General features: G+C 38.8%; 1 protein-coding gene across 1 annotated transcript in view; it reads left to right on the top strand.

The window, feature by feature from the left end:
• Window positions 1-22,839, top strand: part of GRIK1 (glutamate ionotropic receptor kainate type subunit 1) — an 81,491-nt gene that overhangs the window by 17,333 nt on the left and 41,319 nt on the right. The window contains exons 4-7 of the mRNA XM_031555901.1: window positions 1,598-1,779; window positions 10,578-10,631; window positions 12,635-12,808; window positions 15,694-15,837. Of these exons, the coding sequence (XP_031411761.1) occupies window positions 1,598-1,779; window positions 10,578-10,631; window positions 12,635-12,808; window positions 15,694-15,837 (554 nt within the window). The remainder of the gene's footprint in view (window positions 1-1,597; window positions 1,780-10,577; window positions 10,632-12,634; window positions 12,809-15,693; window positions 15,838-22,839) is intronic.

Raw genomic sequence — 22,839 nt, 5'->3', positions numbered from 1 at the left:
CTAATTCTATCCTGTTAGAGTCACCATTCAATATAGTGGCTGAGTCAACAGTTGAATACTTGAATATTCAATACTTGAATATTATACAAACAAGTTATAGCTTTACAGACAGATTACATAAACTCCTACTTGTTAGTCAGTGTTGGAAGGATGCACTCCATCCCCATAATAATGAGTTCAAATTGTTTCATATTTACACAGGCTGGCTTCCAGCCAGGCTCTAATCTCACAATGTGCGCAGTAATTTACATTTGAATACTCATAATACTTAATATTCTGTATTGATTGTTGATACTTGAAGACCTGAAAGAACAAACCCAGCATTGCAGGCAGAACGAAAGATTATTTTTTTAAAAAAACATTGCCAGAAAATTGAGTGAAAGCCAACAAGGGAAGCCAACAGCCAACATAGCAATATGTAGCAACTTGCTAACATCAGAAGAAATTGGGATGTTTTGTTTTGCCTTCTATGTGCCATTGGATCAATGAACCATGGATATTGATGCACAAGACAAATATATAACTCCCAGCAGGAGAACAATGAGCTTTTTCATATCCATCATTTGTTTGATTTTTATTTAAAAAGTGATCCTTGCTCATATTGTTTCCCCCTCTCTGCATATTGTTAAGACAGCCTTTTACTTTCACACAGCAGGAGATCACAAGTTTTCTTGTTGGAAAATTAAGTTCATGGGTAATGAGAAGGAGACTGTAATCACACACCTCAAAGAACTCTTAACTATCTTACTTTGTTTTTGGAGGCAATACAAATTGCATAGGAGTGCTGAATTAGCTAGTAGAATTGCACTGTGTTTAAATACTTGGGCAAATCTTCAACTGGTTAAACTTCACTGACTTCAAATTAGTCCTGTAGATTTGTATCAGCTGAAGAACAGCACTAGGAATCATGTTCTTGTGTTTAGAGATACAGAACTGGATCTCAAAATATTTCAATACTTTCTAAGACTCAGTGTTGCTGAATGAACTTAAATAAGTCATTTAATTTTACTATGCCCTTGAGCTTTTTGTCTCTAAATTGATGATAAAAAAAATTAGAATTCCCCTCTCTGGGGTATATTGCAATGTATGCTGAAATGAGGACAATGAAAGACGTATGGGTGCCTAGTAAGAATAATCATTGCTAAGTGCCACTCAAGCTAACCATTGCTTCTAAGTGAGCAACAGTGGAGATGCTGGACATTGAATGGTTTCCTTCCACCATTTCTCCTCATCTACTATGCTTACTGTTAGGTAGGAAAGTTAGTAAGGGTATTTTCTTAAATCTATGTTCTTGTTCTTTAATACTGAGATACTAATTGCTGCCAGCTACTGCTTTTTTGCAATGCACAGTATCAGTACTGCATCAGTGCAAACATATACTATAGTCAACAAATTCAAAACATATTTCAGAGTATTCAGATGCTGAAGCAAAGTATAATCGTGAAAAGGAAAAGCTGTATCAATCAATAAGTTGGCAAATATGAAGACAGCAGTTTAGAAACGTGAAATGTTAGAACTGATAAAAGACACTTTCCAAGTGACAATAAACACTGATTGCACAAAAAGATTGTTTGTAAAATTGTATATCATTTTTCAGGTCTAATTCGTCTGCAAGAGCTCATCAAAGCCCCTTCTAGATACAACATTAAAATCAAAATCCGCCAATTGCCCTCTGGAAATAAAGATGCCCGGCCTTTACTCAAGGAAATGAAGAAAGGCAAGGAGTTCTACGTGATATTTGATTGCTCACATGAAACTGCAGCAGAAATCCTTAAGCAGGTAAGCAGAATGGGGTGAAAATGCATGGGTTAAATTTGCATCCTGAAAGCTGTCCACCTTAATAATTAGTACAAGGGACAGAAGGCACTACAGAACTTGCAGCAATTTCAGCACTCAACAAGATTTCAGGACTTTACAGAGTCAGAAGAACGAGCAGCAATATTGATGTAGATGTTCCTGTTCATTGAAGGGGAGTTGGACAGCATGACCTTTAAGGGTCCCTTCCAACTCAAATGATTTTATGATACTGTGTTGTCTGAAAATAAGTTAGTAAATATCCATCAGAAGGAAATATAAATTTCTCTTTAAGATTTCAGGTTCTGCTTAACTAGGAAGACTGCTGAATCTATTTTATCTGTTTTTAATTTAATTTATACACTTTATACGTCTTCTCCTGCAAAAAAAGAAAGAGTTCCGTTTTGGAGCACTTAGAGAGTGGCTCTCATTGAGCTATTGCCTCCACAAGGGCTGCCCATCAGGTTCAGTTCTGAATGTACTAACAATGGGACATTAATCTCTTGCAGAAAATAGCATATCTGTGCATTCACATCCTGTAACAAAGCAAAATGTGGTCTGCTGGCATTATCTCATTGCATTTTAAACTCTGGGATAGCAAGAAGATGGAATGGAGACATTATCAGAGAAAGAAACTGTAATTTAAACAGGAAGAGAGGATATTGTTCAAGGGTTGGCATGGTCCTGACCTACGTGTGAGAGCTGGACAGTCACACAAGGCAAGGACAGATGCCACAAGGCCTGATGGTAATGGGCTGGGACATCACCAGCGGCACACAAAGAGTGGTGCAAATTAGAATTTGCTGTTGTCACTTATTATACATTTCTAGACAATCAAAGTCTAAAGCACTGGCTCCTACAAGTCAATGACCTATATTCAATAATCTCAAGCAAGCAGCACACTGGGAACAATGTTTTCCTTGGATTTTTTGGTTGGTTTATGTTGTTATTACTGTCAACCAGTTTAGTGGGAAATGCTGATTCCAAGAGATCATCAGGAAAGCTTCCACTGATCTAAAGGCACAAAGATGGGCTGTCCTGTAAAGGTTAAATTCCAATGCTCCCGATCTGCTATGTTTTGCTGGAATATTTAACGTAGAGCAGCATTCTGTATCAAAGTAGGTAAGTCAATATACTGGATGTAATAGTCAGTGGAGCCTGAAGCCATCTTGTCCACACAGGAGTCCTTTGGTCCTGTCAATACCAACTTGCTGGATGGTGTCCTAAATGAGCTGGGGTACACAAGTTCCCATGAGCTGAGAGGGCTGGCTTTATTGCTATCAGAAAAGTGGACCTGAACTATATCTTAGGGTTTTCTTGGTGCAAGCTATATATTTATATCAGGCCCAGATGCAGGTGTGGTGTTGGGAACATGGGGAAAGAACTGCTGTTCACCTGCAAGAAGCAATACGTGGGGAAGGGTAGGAAGGAGAGCTGTGCTCTCACCCCGCTTGGCAGAGGACTATCCAAAAAGCATTTCAACCTGACAGCAGGGACAACGTGCTACAAAATGAGATTTGTGGGGGAAGGGTTAAACTAACAGCATGAATTTTCAAGGCTCTGCAAGAAGATAGTGCAGATGTTTGGCACACTGCAGGAGGCACAGAACTTCAAATGCGCCAGGCTGAGTGTAAAATAAAATAAAATAAAATAACCTTCATGTCAAAAGAAGAAGAGGAAGAGCTAAAAGATGCACTAAGACAGGGCAAAGTGGAAGAACGGTTTTTGTGGGAAATGGATCCGGGGAGACAATAGATATGCTGCAGATACAGATAATGCTTTCCAGTGCCTTCAGAGCTCAGAGAGGGATGGTGGATGGTGATGTGGAAGAAAACAAGAAAATTAAGAGAGATATACCTGGGGGCCAGAGCTGTGGGAACAGAGGCATCGTAAATACAGGCTAGAAATAAAGGGAAATAGCTTTTGTATAAAATGCTTCTGTGCCTGTATCTAGCTGCTGGCAGCTGTAACTCAGATGCTGAAGTTTCTCACTGTCAAAAGCAGCTGTGAAATGTGGAGGTGTGCAGGGCTTCGAATGTGGCTCATCTGATTGTGGGTCAGCCGCCTGCATTACCATGATTCATGTGCTCATCACTGCACATGGAAAGCTGCGTGTAATTTTACACTGAATGAGAACAAGATATTGAATAGTATTAAAATTATTTTGAGAAAATTATTTAATATTACTAACAAAACAAACAAACAAACAAAAACAAACAAACAAAAACATACCATCATTAAATTCTATAAGATTTCTGATAGGGTAGAAATCAGTGCCAAGGGTCACCTAAAGCAGGCCGCAAAAGAGAATTTCTTGTCTGATTACTGCATTTACAACAACATAGTTGAAACTTAGTAGTCCACACAGAAGAAGATAAATAAAGGAGGTGGAAATGTGCAGTAGGTTGGAGTGGGAATGGTATTTCACAAATTAAAATTGCAGCACAGTCATACAAGCATGTGCCTCCCATTTCTTATGCTTGGTTCCTTGTGTCCTGCTCACTGACGAAGTCTGCCTGGGTTCCTCCCAGAGCTTTGTGGAAGGGTCTTTATCTCCCTTCTTCAATTACAGAGTGTCTCTCCTCTGCATCAGTATCAACTCCATCTCTTCTGGACAACCCGCATCCAGGCAGTCAGCATCCCTCACCACCTCCAAGCCTTGCTTCAGCACCAAGGTCTCTCCAAGCAAGGGCTGGTTACAACAACAGTGGGGGCACTGGCTGAGGCATGGCTTGTCTGCTGGGAAGGGGGGGGCAAAGAAGGTCCAAAAGCTCTTTCTGGGACTGAAGGATCAGTACATTGGAAATGATGCCCTGAATGTGTCAGTGTATGGAGCTGTGTTTGGGAGCATGGATCTGTCTAAACTTGATACGTTACCAGGTGTGGAACATGAGGAGATGAACTCTTTGCTTGCCTCCTTAGAGCATTTGTTTAGAACCGAGCAGAGAAGACAGATTCCTTCTCTTAAATGGGACAATCTTTTGCTTATTTATAGCTTCAAATAAAATGCCATTGAGCCACACTTCTTCCCTGTGCAAAATAATAGGAGAACCAATAACCTAATTTAAACAAAATACAAAGCCTACATGCCTCTGAATAATCTATTCCCTCAACTCCTGCTTTTTCATTTCTCTCTGGCATGCTACAGAGAGTCCAGACTTTCACAATCCCCAGCCAGCTTAATGAGACCTGGTTCTCCCATCATTGGCATCTGGAAGGAGTAAGCAGAAATTGTGATTATTAATTGCTGCTTTTTCCAGTAGTTGCTGTGATTTTTCTCTTCATATTCCCTCATGAGGAATGGTAACCACGTGACTGGTGCATGGTGCCTAAAGGAGTTTCATGGCTGTTTGATGTACCATGCAGTCAGATGACTATCCAAACCAGCTGACCAAAGTGACCCACAGGCCACTATCTGAAATAGGATATCTGAAATTTCTTGAGCTCAGATGTTACACCTGCAGTTTTCAAATGAGATGATGGAAGAAGTTGCAGCTGATCTGGACTCTCATGACTTACTTGAAAACGTTTTCTGATGGAGCTTTAAAATTCATGAAGACTGAACAAATTCTCTGACAAGCAGCAAAACCTAGTATGGAATCATAGGATGGCTTGGGTTTGAAGTAACCTTAAAGATCATCTAGTTCCAATCAGGTGCTGAAAGCAAGAGCTAAGTGCAGTTGAGGTTTCTAAGGGCAAAACTGTGTTCTCCAAAGTCCGAGCACAGGATCTGTAGGAACTAACTTGGTAAACTTCAGCAGTGCCTACCTTACCCTGTTCCAGTGATGCCCAGCATGTCTTCCCTTTCCAAGCCCCCGGAGACATTTCTAAGAGAGTGTGAGGTAATAGGGCATCCTCCAAAAATGTCTGAAATCAGCAGAATTGGGTACTTTACATGAGGAATTTAGAATCACTTTCTTAGGAAAAAACGTGATGATGCTTGCAACACTTACCTGAAATATTTCATGGACAGAGATTTAGTTCCTGTCTAGACTAGGAAGTAACTGCACAAGTCAGTTAAATCTAGCTTTTGCAAATAGCAATCTGCTTTATGTGCATATCTTCCAAAATGTTCTTACTACTTACTACTGCATTTACTATATTTTGTTTGATTTTGCCTTTTTATATGTGGAACTCAGTTCAAGAGGTTAAGTTGTTAGTGTTAACCTTCAATTTAGTCTTCTAATACACCAATATTTGGCATAGATATTCCTGCTAGGCAAATTTATCTCTCTTAAATTACATTGCTGCTAGCCTAAAATTATCTACTTCTTCCTCCACAGTTAAAAATAATTTCATGAGATGTAAAGCATTTTGATCAGGCTTAGGACACTCATAAATCATTTTATAAAGACTTCCATATGTGTTTTCACCATGTGACAGACAAAGAGCAAAATAACTAATTTGGTTCATGCAGGAGTACAAAAAATAAGTGTCTCTGTAGAATACATTCTAATATAGTAATAAATTTGATAATGCAGAGAATATAAAACTCCAGTTCTTGAATGTGATCCTTCCAGTAGGCAGGCAGGAAGGGTGAAAATGGCAGTCTCCTGAGGATAGGCAACATAAGCTGTGTTCTCTGCTGCTAGAGGAACACCTGTGGCAAATCCTCCCAGATGCCACAGGGTGAGAAGCAATCTCCTTTCACTGGTTCTCCTCTCTCTCACACCACCGCTGTGCTTTCCTGAGAAATCCTGATAGGGCTCATGCTTATGCTAAAGAAACTTTATACCTTTTTGAGCTGGACCACTGCTGTGACTGAGTGGGACACAGGTTACAGAGAAGGTTTCCAGTGAGCTGTCATGTCCAGTTTAAAGCTACCCACACTAAGTCCAGGGAAGCACTGCAAGAACAATATAAGCCTTTTTTGTTGAGCAATTAAGAGGCCATGAGGCACAGGGTCTTTTATTCATTATGGCATATATTGCTGATCCTAGAAAACAGTGATGGTGCTAATTAATTGGATAATGAAACACATTCATTTCATATTCATGAAATTGAATAGCAGCACGAGTGAGAAAATGCGAAGTGAAAATGAGTAAAGTATCTGATGCAGTTCCTACTAATACTCTTCATCATCAATCTGATTCCAGCCTGCCTCCAAGACTAAGACCAGCTCTAAATGAGGAAATAATTATGCTGTTGTTGTTTGCCGTTTTTTTTTTTTTTTAACAAGATGAATAATCAAGTTAGAGCTGAGGTACAATGCAAGCCAAGAACAAGGAATCCAAAGAGATTTACATACATAAGAGATCATGGAATCAGAATTATAGGAGTTGGAAGGGGTCTCTGGAGACCATCAGGTCCAACATCAATGCCCCTGCTAAAGCAGGATAAACAGGAGAGCGCCCAGGTGGGTCTTGAATATCTCCAGAGAAGGAGACTCCACCACCCCTCTGGGCAGCCTGTTCCAGTGCTCTGTCACCCTCACAATAAATAATTTTTTCCTCATGTTCAGGTGGAACTTTTTGTGTTCCACTTTGCATCCATTGCCCCTTGTTCTGTTTTTGGGCAATGCTCAAAGATAACCTGGTCCCATCCAAACCGCAGATGATATTTTTGATCCAATCTCTATCCACTTATACACTTTGACCATTGATACTTGTTGAAATTCACATTGCATTTCATAAAAGTACAGGTTTACCAGACATAAGCGCAAAACTTTGATTTGAAATGGACAATTGGGGATGAAAATCTATTATATTTGCCACAATAACATATATCTGGGGTTGACTGAAGAACAGATTTTATATAGGGCTCTGTGCGAAGGAGACCTGCAAGGAGAATACTGAGCATTTTATCATGGTTTTGCTAGTTTATATTCATCTAAGTTCCACAGTAAGTAAATGCTGCTATCATTTAAATAAGACTACACAATTATTTATGTAATTGCATGCAAATTATTTAAATAGGAGAATGCAATCAAATCTCGTTCTAATTTCTTATGGGCAGCTATATATGTATAAACAAAACTTACTGTTTTCCTGTCCCTCTTCTGGGCTGTTCTCCTCATTTTCTGTACGGGGGAGGCTCTGTGGGAAGAGCCTGTGCAGCTGCTTTGCCAGGTCCTTCAGAGGTGTCAGCCTGAAAGGGATCTTTGCTCCCATCATACTTTTCTAATTATCTGCTTCATGGTAGTTCCTGGAAGCTACTGTCTCCATATCTGCTGCTGCTGTGTTGCAGACAGACAGGAGAAAATGAGCCCTTGCTGCTGGGAGCACACAAGTGCAACTCTTCTAATTAATAGGAGCATTCAAATCATTAAGGTGATGCTTTGGGGTCCTCAGTATGGTATCTAACATCCCTCCTGCTGTTTCTTATACTTGCCTTCATTTCCTGTTTTCCTAATACCATCCTTCAGAGTGAACTCTCAGTATGGTCATCAAATCTGTCAATTCACTGGGAATTATACTTAGCCATTATGTTACCCTAAAAAAGAAATAAATAAGTTATTATTGCAAAGTCTCTCAGAACCGTGAATAAAAAGCACTTTATTTAGGTCAATCTACAAATCTAATTCACAAATCACAACAAAGTCTAAGGGCTATGTACCTGTTAATTAATTATCATTGCTAATGAGTGTTGGGGAGTGGGGAGGGACAACTGGTGCAGCCTGTTCTTGTGATCAGTGCTAAGTAAGAGAACTCAGCAACAGTTCAAGGCCCAACCTGAGACAGATCAAGCATCAACAATTACTCCTTAAAAAGAAAAGGACATTATTACTGTGTGTGTGCCACTTACAAGCTCTCTTCCAGCTATCTGTAGCTTCACATCTTAATTGAGTCACTGCTAATAGAGAAATTATGAAAGTGACACATCATTTGAGCTTTCCTGGGAGGCTGCTATACTTTCCTTGGAAGAACTTCAGCAAGCCTCTCTCATGGCACCCCTAAAGCCAGGTCATTGCCAAATCCAGGGCACTATTCCACTGCTGGCCATTATAGAATCATTAAAGTTGGAAACGACCACTAAGATCACCTAGTCCAATTGTCACCCATCCCCACCACACTCACTAACCATGTCTCTCAGTGCCACATCCACATGGCTCTTGCACATCTCCATTGTGAACCTGTGTCTCATCTATGACAGATAACACTGTTGGTCGAATCCCATTCTTTACCTGTAAGTGTCCTTGCTTGTCAGGGGTTCTGCTTTGTTGCCAGATGTAGTTCTGTAATATGATTTTTGAAATCATTATTATTCACAGGCATGTGCGTGTTCTGCCTCCTCAGTTTATAGTGCTTTATTTGGGAATCAATATTTAAAAAAAAAAAGTTTTAATCTAAAGTGTGTTCAGGAGGCAAACACACCTATCTCTCGGGCCTTTGGATGTGTGAAGAAAATAATAATTGGGCTACCCTGGATTAACTAACTGTATACCCAGGAGCTGTGTATCTGCAGCTGCACGAACTAAATAATTCTTCCCAAACGCCCAGGCTATACACTTGGTAATCATGCAAGCTAATATATTTTTCTAGCTGAAGTTGTATTTAAAGATGTTATATAGGTTAGCGTTGTGAGATTCAGGACCAAGTAAATCTAGGCATCCAGAGGCGTATCTGTGTTCAAGCCGCCTTTGAATCATTATTACCTAGAAGTGGCTCTATGTCTCATACAAAAACCTTGGATTATTTCAGTACACTTCCAACTAAAAGGAAACCCATATCACAGAAGTCCTGTCTGGCACCTCCTTCAGTAGCAGAGACCACAGTCACAGAAGCAGAGCTGGTTCAGGGAGCAGAATTCAGTCCAGCCATGTCTCTGCCAACAGCAAGGGGCTGGAGCTCAGTGATCTTTAAGGACCCTTTCAACCTATGCCATTCTCTGATTCTACAAATCAGCTGGGAAACACAGCATGCAGAGGTGTTCAGTGATATCAACATGTATAATTTTATGTGCAGAAAAAGGGAAGGAACATCTGTCTCCAGGGTTGCTAGGCTGCTGACTTTTCCAGGTAATAAAACAACTCTAAGAAAAGCAATACAAGAGGGTTAATAAAATAAGAAATAAAAAAGGCAATTTTGACATGTAAATTCAATGGAGTGTTTCAGTAAAATGCTTGCCTTCTGGCTTGATTTTTAGTGTCTGGAAATGGATTGGTTGTTTGTGATTAACACTGAGCTGTTTTTATTATCTTCTGCAGCTTAGAAAGTTTAGGTTCTTCCCTTTCTTTATATGAGGAATTTCCACACACAATCAAATAGGTTTCTATTATGAAAGAATTTTGGCAAGCCAGATCAGATCATTTTCCCCCGTCTTTCAAGTAACTATCCAGACACTGCCAAAGCATTCTAAAATACTATTAATAGCACACACTTACTTTAGTGTGATCCAGACTGAATAATATTCAATCTTTCCCCATATTTCTGTCGTGATGATGAATTTTCCACTGGTTTTCTACCTCACAGCTTTTCCTCCACTTCACACAGTCTCAAAGAGGGCAATATGTTTGCATCACAGTAGCAGTGTGCATGGATGTGGCAATAAGCGTAGGTGATGCCAGACTGGAACTGCAGAGCATCCCATAACACACAGCGGGGGTGGCCTCATGTAAGCATTTTCAGCAGTTTTTGGACAGGGGCTGAAGGAAAACCACATCCCTCCAGAGGTTTGCATCTGGCCCTACTGCTATAAACTGTCTGTAAATAAAATTCCTATTAGCATTTCTAAACTGCAAACTAAAGAATTTCACCTGGTATCGTTCCAGATTAACCCATACTTTTTAGTATACTGAAAGTGTCCAATGTAGAATATACTCTACTTTTAATCTCTTTCCACAGATTCTCTCCATGGGAATGATGACTGAATACTACCACTACTTTTTTACAACACTGGTAAGAAACACTGAAGATCTGCGCATGATTTTTTTTCCACTGCAAAAAAGTCAGCTAGAAAGTTTCCATTCCCCTCTGTGATTTGTGTTGCAATTAACTCAAGGAATTTCCTGGAGAATGAGTACTAACAGTCTTTACTGTATCAAGAGTCACAAGTTTTGCAGTATCAGTTGGGCTAACCAACACCGTAATACAGTGGAAATCAACTTCGATATCACATATAAGGTGCAGTCATTGGTACAGATGGATCAGAGTAGAAAATAATGAATAAATGGCTTTGAATAAAGTATGAAATAATGAATGGATGGCTTTGCAGCAAAGCTGAAACCAAGCTTTCTGCAGGCAGTGGGGTACAGCCCTCATCCAGCATAGTGTGTGAGCTTATCTTCAGTCTGTGCCTACTTAGCTTAAAAAGCAGCACCTAATTTTTATCTAGCTGAAGATCACGAAGCTCAACTGCACTGACCCTGTTGCTCCAAGCTGGTTTTTTTGGGTACAGTGTTATAAAAAAAAGAGTAATTCAGAGGTGAAGATGTGCGTTTTGTTATAGCAAGTGTCAGACAAAGAATTATTGTTTAATTCCTATTAATTATCCAATTATCACAAAAATATCACAAAAAAGAAAATCACGTATTTCTAAATTTCTCTTGGGTTGTTTAATAATAAAAGAAAAATGCTACATTTTCTTTTATAGTCCAAATGTTAATTACTTCTTTCTAGATACATTTCTATATTTTAATATGCATACCACATACAACTGAGTCAATGCTGAAGATCTATTGGCATTGTAGACTTGCATCGTAGGAAGACAGACAAGTGCCAGTATTGCTAGAACAACCCTAGAAAGTTGGATTGTGTCAGTTCTGTGCATCAGCATATTCTTTATTTCCTTTCCATATAAAATTTCATGTGGAAGTGAAAATTCATTCTGAATCCAAGAGTTAATTCATTGGTCAGAAAATACTCTAACTGTGTGGAATTGAAAATTCCAGTAGGCTGAAATAGTTCTCCTTGAGCCCATTTTAACACCAAGGAAAATGTGAAAATTTAGGGTTTACTGTAGATCATATTGTTTTATAGAATAGCTGTGAATCTACCATAAAATATTAACCAAGTAAAACAGTATGCATGGGATAGTACAAAGCATTAAGTACATTAAATAAATAAAAAAAAAGCAGTAAACACCGTTGGTATTATCTAGGTGTTGTGGTATAAATGTTGATATTTTCACAGCTACTGTTGTATTAAAATCCACTTATTTGTCATTTTACCAGCTTTCCAGGATCAGCAAAAAGGATTTTTTGGGGGGAAGAAAGAAAAAGAAAAAGAAAAAAAAAAAAAGAAAAAGACCCTTCAGGCTTTGAAAAGCTGTTATCATACCACTGCTTGATAAATCTAGCTGTGGTATTTGCCACACAATTATGCCATTTAGAATGTCCATTATTTCTCTGCCCCATAAACAATGAGCGCTGCAGTGCGTGTAGCTACTGTGCACTAGCCTGACGTGGCCATTAGGCTCACTGGCAGCAAGTCATTGAAGCAGGCGAGACAGAAAAAAAATGGGGCTCATAAGCAGAAAATGTGCATTGCTCTCGATATCTCTTGGAGTTTTCCTTCCCAGAGTTCAGAAATAAGATCAGCTTTGAACAACTAATTCTTCATATTGGTCTGTCAGCGCTGTAGCACTGTTAGAGGGGTAAAATTAGATACTGTTGTGGTTTGGTTGCAAAATAACGCTGTCGTAGGGACCTGATTTACATATTCCAACAAAGCAGATATGTAGCTTGTCATAAACTTCACACAACCTTTGTTTCTTCAGATTTACAACTGAAACGGTTGTGGATAAGCTTTGAGGGCAAGCAGAGTTCTCAGGGCTTAAAAAAAAGCAGAACAAGAGCTTTGGATTAAAAATCAAATACAATTCTTGTCTAATTGTATCTTCTGAACATTTTGCTTTAAAAATGCTACATCTGATTTTGATTGTTTTCTTAATGTTGATTTAGGATCTATTTGCATTGGACCTGGAACCTTACAGATACAGTGGGGTCAATATGACAGGCTTTCGCCTACTCAACATCGAGAATCCTCAGGTCTCATCAGTCATTGAGAAATGGTCAATGGAGCGTCTGCAGGCACCACCAAAACCAGAGACTGGCCTCCTTGATGGCATGATGACAGTAAGTGAGCAACTGCAATGATGCAAAAGCATCTATAGCAGGCTCTGGAGAAGAGTAACAGCTCTCTGTCATGCTACCATCCAGCCTACACCATCCATCTTTTTGTTGCCAAATGTATATACTACTGTCTCATTTCTCCATCAATGTTCTGGATGGAGTGAAAAACATAACAGGAAATAAAAACTCTCAGAGCAGGTATAGGATTTATGACCTGCAGGGAAAGATATTGTACATGTGGACAGGTAATAGCACTTCTAAATTGGAAAAGAACTCCTTCCCTTCATTTCTATTATCTACAGCAACTCTTAAGATATAATTTAAAGATAAATGAAAGGTATCATCAAGTCAGGAAATTAGGATTTTTTTTTCCCTACCACTTCCTTAAGAATGAAAGGAAAGAATAAGAGCAATCACACAGACCATATGACTCCATTCAGTTTTGCAGGGTAGAGGGCTACCATTTTTTTTGTGGTAAGATAATATGTCTTGTCTTGGATAGAGGTGGTAGAGGTGATACAAACTAGGTTTTATTGCAGATGATTGCAGGGAAATTTCTGAAGCATTCTAACCCCTGAAGAGAAATTCATTATGTGCGCTACCACTAGCATTTATATATATATATATATATATCTTGTTTCAGCAGTGTAACTGTGTTCCCAGAAGCAGGATTTTAGGAAAACCTAAGTTCTTACTAATCTCTCATCCCCTCCTTTGCATCTCTCTAACATCTTAGTGTCCTTGATACTCTGAAACAGCATGAACACCAGGAAAAGCATCTTCTTAGTTATCTGTGAGTGTTTAAGTATTCATAATAAGTTCTGCTTATTCAATTTGATAGAGAGCTGCAGTACTGCTATGTTTCATTAGACAATAAGGCTATGACAAGCTGCACATTACAAGGAGATGAGGATTATATATCCTACTGTTAATTCAAGATTTCTTCTTTCATGCTATAATTTTTGCCCTGATCACAGATTGTGGGAGATGAGCAGAGCATAACCACAGCAGTTTTGAGCTCACATCCCATTTTATGCCCAAATGGCACAAGAGATGTATTTGTTCTAAGTAGATCTTTGAGTTTCTTTGCAATAATTTAAACAGAATCAAAATCAGAAAGACAAATTCCAAGACTAGTTCTTGGACCTCTTCTTCTTGTGCATAAGAATAGGTATCAACATTTAGGCACTTTTCTTAAGAAAATGAGGTGACTCTGTTTCTCAATGCTACACCAAGTGCTAAAACATTACAAGAAGGACAAGGAGGGTCAAACGACAAGAAAAAGCAGTGTAACCTCCTAGTTACTACAAGGTGGGATGGATGAGTAGTAAGTTGCACAAACACAAGATCCAAACTGCCAGGTTGGGCAGTACTGCCCAACATACTAACCATGTATGTTGGAGGCATGTTAAGTTACAAGCTTGGTGGTCCCAATTAGGAATGCAAAGCAAGGTGTGCACTGAAACATTTTCACTAAGTACTTCTAGAGCCTCTAAGCCTTGGGCATAGACCAACAGGGACATCAGCACCAATGAAAAATTCAGTCCTGAATGTACATGTCTCTTGTCTAATAAAAAGACCTGTACTCAAGCCCATTGACTTGAGATTAATATGAATCTTTCCACTGAGTTGGAGGGATTTGGGATCAGGCCTTTAGTCAGTGGGTCTTTTTGGTACAAGTACTTGTTTTAAGACTCTTGACACTGAGAACAGATGTTGTTGTCTCTTCCTGCTTGTCTTGCCACTTATAACATTTTCAATTTGCTCGAGTTGTGAGATCATTGTTTTGTGCAGATCCTGACTAGTGTGTCAAGAGCAATTCCTCATCTGCAGTACATTAAGATTAATTGATAAATTCAGATCACAATGGAGATTTTTGCTGGAAATCAAATGCTGGTAAGAATGATGCTGTTGTAATGTACTTAGGTAAATGAAACAAGAATCAAATCTATTAATTTCCCAAGGGAGTAGCACAGGAAAGGAATAAAAAATGGTGTTTGCAGTTCATATAAGCATGTCCAACTCTTCTCATCTGCAGTTACTGCCTTTTTAAAGACCCCTACTTAATTATTCAGTAGCTTTTGAAGAAATATAAGCACTTCATTTTTACCACAACCCTATGTGTTACGGGAAACACAGTCTATCTCAAGCACCAAATCAACAAAGTACAGTGTGGGAGAAGGTAAGATTTTTCTTAAAAAAATTCACTGATAAAGGCTTATAGACTGTGCAATATCAGTCTGGAGCTTGCTGGGTGTGGTTTTAAACCAATAAGTCAATTCTCAGAAGAAATATGGATGCACAACAAGCATCCAGCAATTTTAGTAAGATTTCAGCATCATAGAGGTATTGACTATCTTAGCCAACTAGAACTTAGATGTAGAAATTCACCTTCATCACTAAGGTACCTCAAAAAGACCGTCCTCTAAGGTGGCATGGGAGTTATGGCAGGGGAATTGCTATAGCTGGAGCTCAGTGGAGCCATTGTACCCATTAATATCAACAGCCAAGATACCTGAGGGCAGTCAGATACTTAGAACCAGCAAATACCTTTAAGATACTTATCTGGTGCTCAGTGGGACTGATTTCCCTGGAAAGACAGGATCTGTGTTGCTCATTAACACTCCGCTCCATACCACGCTGTTGCAAGCAAACTCCTTCCTGCATTTTCCTCCCAGTGTCCACCTGAAAATAGTATGAAAGTAATTTACATTGAAAACAAAACAAAACAAACCCATCTGCATTAGCAACAGACTTCCAAGGAGAGCCAAGGAAGGAAGAAATGGATTCTTCCTTATCACCAGCTCAGGGTATTGCTTCTCAGTATTGAAACCAGGTAAAAGGAGGCATATTTTAAAAAAGCCTTTCTGTGTTATTTTTTCATGTAGACTGAGGCAGCTCTGATGTACGATGCAGTTTACATGGTAGCAGTGGCCTCCCAGCGTGCCTCTCAAATGACTGTCAGCTCCCTGCAGTGTCATAGACACAAGCCGTGGCGTTTTGGACCCAGATTTATGAACCTGATAAAAGAGGTAAGTGTAGACCGTCTGCTTATGGCCAGTATTATCCTTCCTCTGTTCTTTACTGTTCTGGCTTGTGTAATTGCTCCCCAGTCTTTATCATATGCTATATTCTTGGCACCCAGTTTTTCCTCACTTCCCCAGAGGAGAAACATTGATTGACACAAGGCTGTGTTTTACAGACACAAAGGCTGTGTTTTAGTTGCAACTTTATCTGGTCTTTGAGAAACATGCACTGCCAAGCCCTAAGTGTGATAAGCTCTCAGGCTGAGGCACAAGACTTCCCATGGGTTTTGCTTGGGTAATTATGGATGTTTATAACTTCTTAAATGAGCAAGCATTCCAGAAAATGGAAGAGTCAGTTCACCACTTTAAACTGATTGTTTTACAGATTGTTTGATGAATCACTGAGTAATACAACATTCAGAAAATACTGCAATCACTACTTCTAAAGAAGCAAATTGCTTCATGAGGTTACGCACTATCCCATGAGATTTCATCACTGGGATATCTTGATCCATAAATATTCTAAAAATACATGTTTTAGCTGAAATGTCCTCACATTTCCAAAAAACAGTATGTATTATGAATCTCAAAAGGAAGCTTCTCATTTAAGGCAGAACATGAAAGTGAAAATTATAAATTATGTGTAGCTCCCTAAGTATATTTCACCATGTCCCCCAGTTTTGGTTCATGATAATGAAATTCTTTTAAAACCAAACTCATTAGTTCTTGAGAAGGTAGAACAGTACCTGTATATTGAGGTACAATGTAAGTAGTGGCAGCACATCAGGGCATACAACTGAATCCAGGAATATCTTAGGAACAAACTGAAAGGGAAGATGTGGTGGCTTCAGGACATGTACAAGAACTACTGTCACCTCCTCCCAACCCAAGTAAATTTCTTAGAGTTGCCATAGTCAGTCTACAACATGGTGATTCACCAACACACATAAGTAATATAAGTTCCCTATAAACTTCTTCAAAATACAAGGAAAAGACAAGAGTCACCCTAGTACTGAAGAGCACTTGACTTTTAGAATCAAGGAACTTTGAAATATTTCCCAGCAGTGACTCAGTTGTGGGAAGGCTCACAGAAGACAGCACTGGCTCTTTCTATTCTCGCTGATCTCAGCTATATTACATCCAGCTCCTGCTTTGGGGAGGAAGTGGTGGGACTGTAAGCAGAATCAGTAGAAGACAAGAAAATGACCTCAGAGGACGAACTAACCCCCCTCTTCCTGATTTAATCTGAATGGGAACCTTTTGATCTTGTACTTCTCGACTTCAAATAAAATGAGGTACCAGTGCTACTCATTGAAGGACATGGTTAATGAGCACTGTGGTGATTGATTCATGTTTGGACTGGGTGATCTTACAGGTCTTTTCCAATCTTGATGATTCTATGACATATAATTTCTGGTGCATTTTTAAAAGAAATACAATGATACTGAAAGTTAGCAAAAGATTTTGCAATCAGTGAAGGCACTTGCATAATTCTATATCGCCTATTTTGGGTGATGCTGATCACATAGCTTAAGAGTCCTGAATTGCCAGAAATTCTAGATGTATCTCTGCAGATTCTATTCAGAGTTTATTGTTAAGCAGTCGTACAGTTCCCATTTATCATGTACAGCTGGCTTCTCTTGTATGGAGTGAGATATGTGAGCTAATTAGTGATTGTTGTGCAGATAGTGTCTTTTGTGGTCACTAAAACACCGATTTAAACACAGCAAGGGTCTTATCTTCCTGTTTCTGTTCTAGACAAAAAAAAAAAAAAAAAAAGTGGTTATTAAAATTGCATGATAAGGTTTAATAAGACAGTATTATATTTCCCTTGAAGGCTATAACAGGTATTGGAAACTAAATAGTAAATATGATTAGATGTCACTCTCGTTAGGATCTGATTTGCTCAGCAAGAGGGATGAACTGTATAAATTATGAATCGAATAGACGCATGGAAAGGCATGGAGAGAAAAAGTCAAGCAAGCAGAAAGAATGGTTTGTGCCCACATAAATACAGTTTAATTATACTAGATTGTAAAATGGTACTGGCAATACGTGAAAACATTTTACAGGCTGCTCTGAAGACATGCTGGTCTCCGAGAATAATATTCAAAGAGGCTGCATGCAATGAGTACTGCAGGTGTTACAGCTTGGCAAGATCTTCAATAGCTTCCTGATGTATTTTGCATTTGCATTCCTGGTTTCTTTGCATTATATCTTAGTGGTGATAAAACAAGTGAGATGACTGCATTTCTTATGAGCCCATCTATAAAATGCCAGATTATTGGTAACTGAAAAGACCTCAGAACCATTCTGGACATAAGCAGAGGATAATAAGCAGGCAGTATCAGAATAACTGCCTGTTTTTCCTAATGGCGAAGACTTACTGCACTACTAGTAGGCCTATGTGAGAAAAGCAAAAGAAAAATAATGTCTGAAGCTAGAAAATAATCAATTACAGTGACAGAAAGAGTAATCTATTCTCTAAAGATCTCATGAGCTAATGCTGATTATAGGAACCATTTACCAACTTGCATGGAAAAGCAATCCTGCCTAAAGTTCCTTCAACTTGAGGACAATTTTGAGGTCAGAGAGGTCATCAACTAGTTCTCATAAAGGAGGATTTTATACATAAAATACACTGTCTGGGATCAAGATTTTTCTACAGTAGCTCATAAAGATCTTTTTAATGAAAAGTAAATCCTTGTCAGAAAATTGTCTTTCTCAGTGACCTAATGTCACTGACATCTAAGTGATATTGTGATATTTTAGCCCTTGCAGAAGCATTTACAGAGAGCAGATCTTGCCCACGTCCAGAAAGAAAAGTTTGGTCATTCTCTCTCTTCAGAGAGGGAATAAGAGTGAAGGGCTGATTCCACCCTTCCTGAAATTGTGCGTAAACATAAAACAATTTTTCACAATTAGATGATCAGATTCCCTAATCATGTCCCCTTTAAATCATGGGTTAAGTTCCAGAATAGCATTTGTCTATTGATTTTTATTCAATTATCTTGTAAACCAATGTGAGCTCCCCTCACTCGATCTCAGAAGCAACTAAAAGAACAACAGAATAGAGAAGAATTTCAGAAAATACGGATGCAGACTTTATCTTCAGTAACTTTATTCCCATCAAAGAGAATCACACTCACAAATCTCGAAGATTTAAACAAAAAATCTGAAGTACATATATCTACGTTTCCGTTTCTGTTTATTGATGATAAAATATGTCAGCATGGCTGGTTAGTAGAGACCAGCAGTAAGAGCAATACATCTATGTTCTGGATCAAAAACTGCATACAATCTTCTTTTGGTAGTATTTTCTTCCATGAAGATAATGTATGGCTGAGGTTAACGCCAACAGACATTTATATTCTGAAATAAAATTTTAAAATTCATGCAATTATCTATGCACATATAAATATCAAAATAATAGTTCTGGAACTTGCATAGTAAGAGTAGAATAGACAGAAATTATCAGCAATATTTACTACACAAAATCATTTTTTTTATACATATTTTATATGTTCTAGCCTACTAGAAATGCTCATCATTTTTTTCCACACTGATATTTCCATTTAAAAGTTAGCACATAGCCCAAACTTATTTGCACTGGAAAAGCTCCCAACAGCCCTAGCCATTGCACCATTGAGCAGTTCAGTGTGAACAGCCTTTACACCAAAGACCTTGCAAGATAACTGTTAAATGCAGATGGTTTAGAATTCAGAGCAGTGTAGTGTTATTGAAACAATGTGCTCATCAAGGACACAACCTCCTACTCAATCATTCACATACATTCCATTGCTTGGGTTCTGTTATCTTGGGTGGAAATGACACTGTGCTTTGCATCATGTGAAGTCTCAATGGGCTCTCTGTTGTTCAGTGAGTCAGTATCACTGTAATAAGACAACAGCATGGACAGGGAGGATGTTTCCCACACAAGATGTTGGGTGGGAACACTAAAGCTCTGACTTTGGTTTCTGGTTCTGCCGTGGATTCTCTGCAACCATGAACAAATCATTTTCAGCCAGCTCCAATAACTTTGTCTCAGTTACCAGAGACAGAACAGCAGACCATTGCTTTGTGGATATTTCCAAGGCACTGACATGATCAGGCTAATCACTGTCTACACATGTAGCTATCAAATCAATCTAAAACAAAAGTAACAGGGCCTGAAATCTAGGTGAAGAAATTCTGTAGGTGGAAAGGCTGTGATTCCCTTCTGTAAAAGATTTATAATGGCTCTTGTCTAGTTAATGTGTTCAGGCTGTTAGCTTTGTGGAACAGGATCTCTCCATACTACCTCACCTGTACAATCAGTACCTGTTACAATGAAGTCCTATCCCCTATTATCACAATAGTGCAAAGTTGTTTTTCATGTTCGTAGTCAACAGTAAATGACACAGCCACTTTAATGGCAGTCACATTTGTGCAGTGTAAAATAAAAACTGTTCCTCCTAGGAATGCAAGATTTAACCTTCCCTTCCTATCCTTTACTCTCACTCCCTCACCTCTGGAATTGTTATAAAACTATTTGGTAAGCGTAAGCTTTAATGGAACTCAAAGTCATTTCAAACTTAGATTCTGAAATGAATCCACCTACTCTATCATCCTCAAGTATTCAGTTTGTTTGTCAAATGTATCATACCAAAAGCCTTTCATATGACTACCTGAAAGTCATTAAGCTCAGCCACTGCCCTGGAAACAAGTGTTTTTGAACAGTTCATAGAAACCTTTTTTCCTAAGAAATCCCTTGTCTCTATTCATCTACCATTTGTCTCTTGTTTCTAGACAGGAATCTGCTCAGTCTTATAATAGTTGCTTAAACTCCTTCCTAAGAACAAGCCTTCCCACACTGCCTCTTTTCCATTTCAATGCCGTTTGGCACATCATGAATTTCACCCTGCAGTGGTGAATGCTGAAACTACTTTTATTGCTGCTGTTATGCTGGATTTGGACTAGGATAATGGCAAAGTCATACACTAATTCACTGTATTCCTTAATCCTTGAGAATCTTCTTTAATAAGAGGATTAATTGTAAGAGCTGATAAGTTCATGTGTGGCTCAGAGCACATTTATTATGATTTCCTCTGCAACTAGAAGCAATAGCACTATCTCTTAAATCTATCAACTGTCTCTGTATTCTAACAAAGCAGGAACTTTTTCTTCCAAAAGAAAAGAGATGAAAGGAGAATTTAAAGAAAGTTTTCCTTGGTCATTAGCATTTTGATTGGGCAGTTTATCTGCAGAAAAGTGAATCGTGATATTGAGAGCATGAAGCTACATGAGAAATTTTACAAACTGCTCAGATACCTGATTTTGTAGTCAAGAAGTAAAAGTTTAGAGCTGCGTGAGTAAAGGAGCTCACTCACTGTCCATTCTTTGCTATCATGTAACACAATTAATGATCTCAGTATAAGTGCATAAATTGTCAATAATGATTCTGTAAACCATCAACCTTGTTGCTTTTGTCACCAACCTTGTTGCTTTTTATGATAATGTAATAATAATGTTAATGATAATGTTCCCTCGCCAGTGGACAAGGGGAGAGACACTGATGTCATCTATCTGGACTTCAGTATAGCCTCTGACATGGTTCCCCATAATGTCATTCTCTCCAAATTGGAAAGATATGGATCTGACAGGTGGACTATTTGATGGATGAGAAACTGGTTATGAGATTGTACCCAGAGAGTAGTGGTCAATGGCTCAGTGTTTGGATGGAGATCAATGACAAGTGGCGTTCCTCAGAGAATGGCAACACTCTCCCACTGAGTGGGATTGAGACTCTGCAAATCTGTGGATGACACCAAGCTGTTTGGTGTTGTTGACACACCTGAGAGGCTGGATCCAGAGAGACCTAGACAGGCTCAAGCAGTGGACCCAAGAGAAACTCATAAGGTTCAATATGTCCAAGTGGAGGGTCTTGCACTTGGGTTGTGGCACCCCTACTATCAGTAAAATTTGAGGAATGCTGTAACTGAAAAATTGTGTCACTGTACCACTCACAGGGGTAGCTCACTCTCATTCACCATATACTAATTATGTTTATCTGAGGTGAAATGTTCTAATAAGGTGGTAGCTAACACAAATTATAATGTAAAGTCTCTCTTCAAGACAGGACTAATTCATTTTTGAGAACTTTATTTATACTGGTAGACCAGTAGATAAGTTAAATGAATTTCCTAATTTCAGTCCAAACACCCAATGCAGTGTAGAGGTACAAAATGACTAGCTAGAATGTCTCTACCACTGTATAACGGTAAAGGAGTAAACATAATTTCGAGAGTTGAAAATAAACATTCTATCTTCCTAAATTCCAGGTCAGATGATTGCCAGTAAGTTGTTACTCTTTTATAAAAAATTACATGATAGTGGTAAGTTAATACCTTTTTCTGTGTAACTGCAGTTGGATAGAAATTTTCAATAGAATAGAAATTTTCAATAAATCAGAAATACATGCTCAATTTTGCCTAGTAAGTTCTTATAGTAAATATACACAGAATAACAACTAAAATTTAAAAAAAAAAAAATACTTGGAAAATATAATCATCATTTAAAAATGCAGTTCAGTTATTCATCATTCTATGTTAGCTAGGTTGCTCAGTAAGACAATCTACCAAAGGTAATCCTGTTAACAAAACTGAGTAGATAGGATAATATCCATTCCTTTTACTGGGCTTCTCAAATAGTGAAGAGTCCAATGGAACAACTACAGTTGCAAAGTCCCATTAACTACATGGAGAAATTCTACTGTTGGTATGCCTTTAAGATAAACTATCAAAATTATGAGCTGCTGGAGAGGAGCTCTTCAGAGAGGGACCTGGGCGTCCTGGTGGACGACAGGTTGGCCATGAGCCAGCAGTGTGCCCTCGTGGCCAAAAAGGCCAATGGCATTCTGGGGTGCATTAAGAAGAGCGTGTCCAGCAGGTCGAGGGAGGTGATCCTCCCCCTCTACTCTGCCCTGGTAAGGCCTCATCTGGAGTACTGTGTCCAGTTCTGGGCTCCCCA

The sequence above is a fragment of the Meleagris gallopavo genome, chromosome 1, assembly GCF_000146605.3.
Source record: "Meleagris gallopavo isolate NT-WF06-2002-E0010 breed Aviagen turkey brand Nicholas breeding stock chromosome 1, Turkey_5.1, whole genome shotgun sequence".
In the NCBI taxonomy this organism is placed as follows: Eukaryota; Metazoa; Chordata; class Aves; order Galliformes; family Phasianidae; genus Meleagris; species Meleagris gallopavo.
This window is presented reverse-complemented; position numbering and strand designations above follow the sequence as displayed.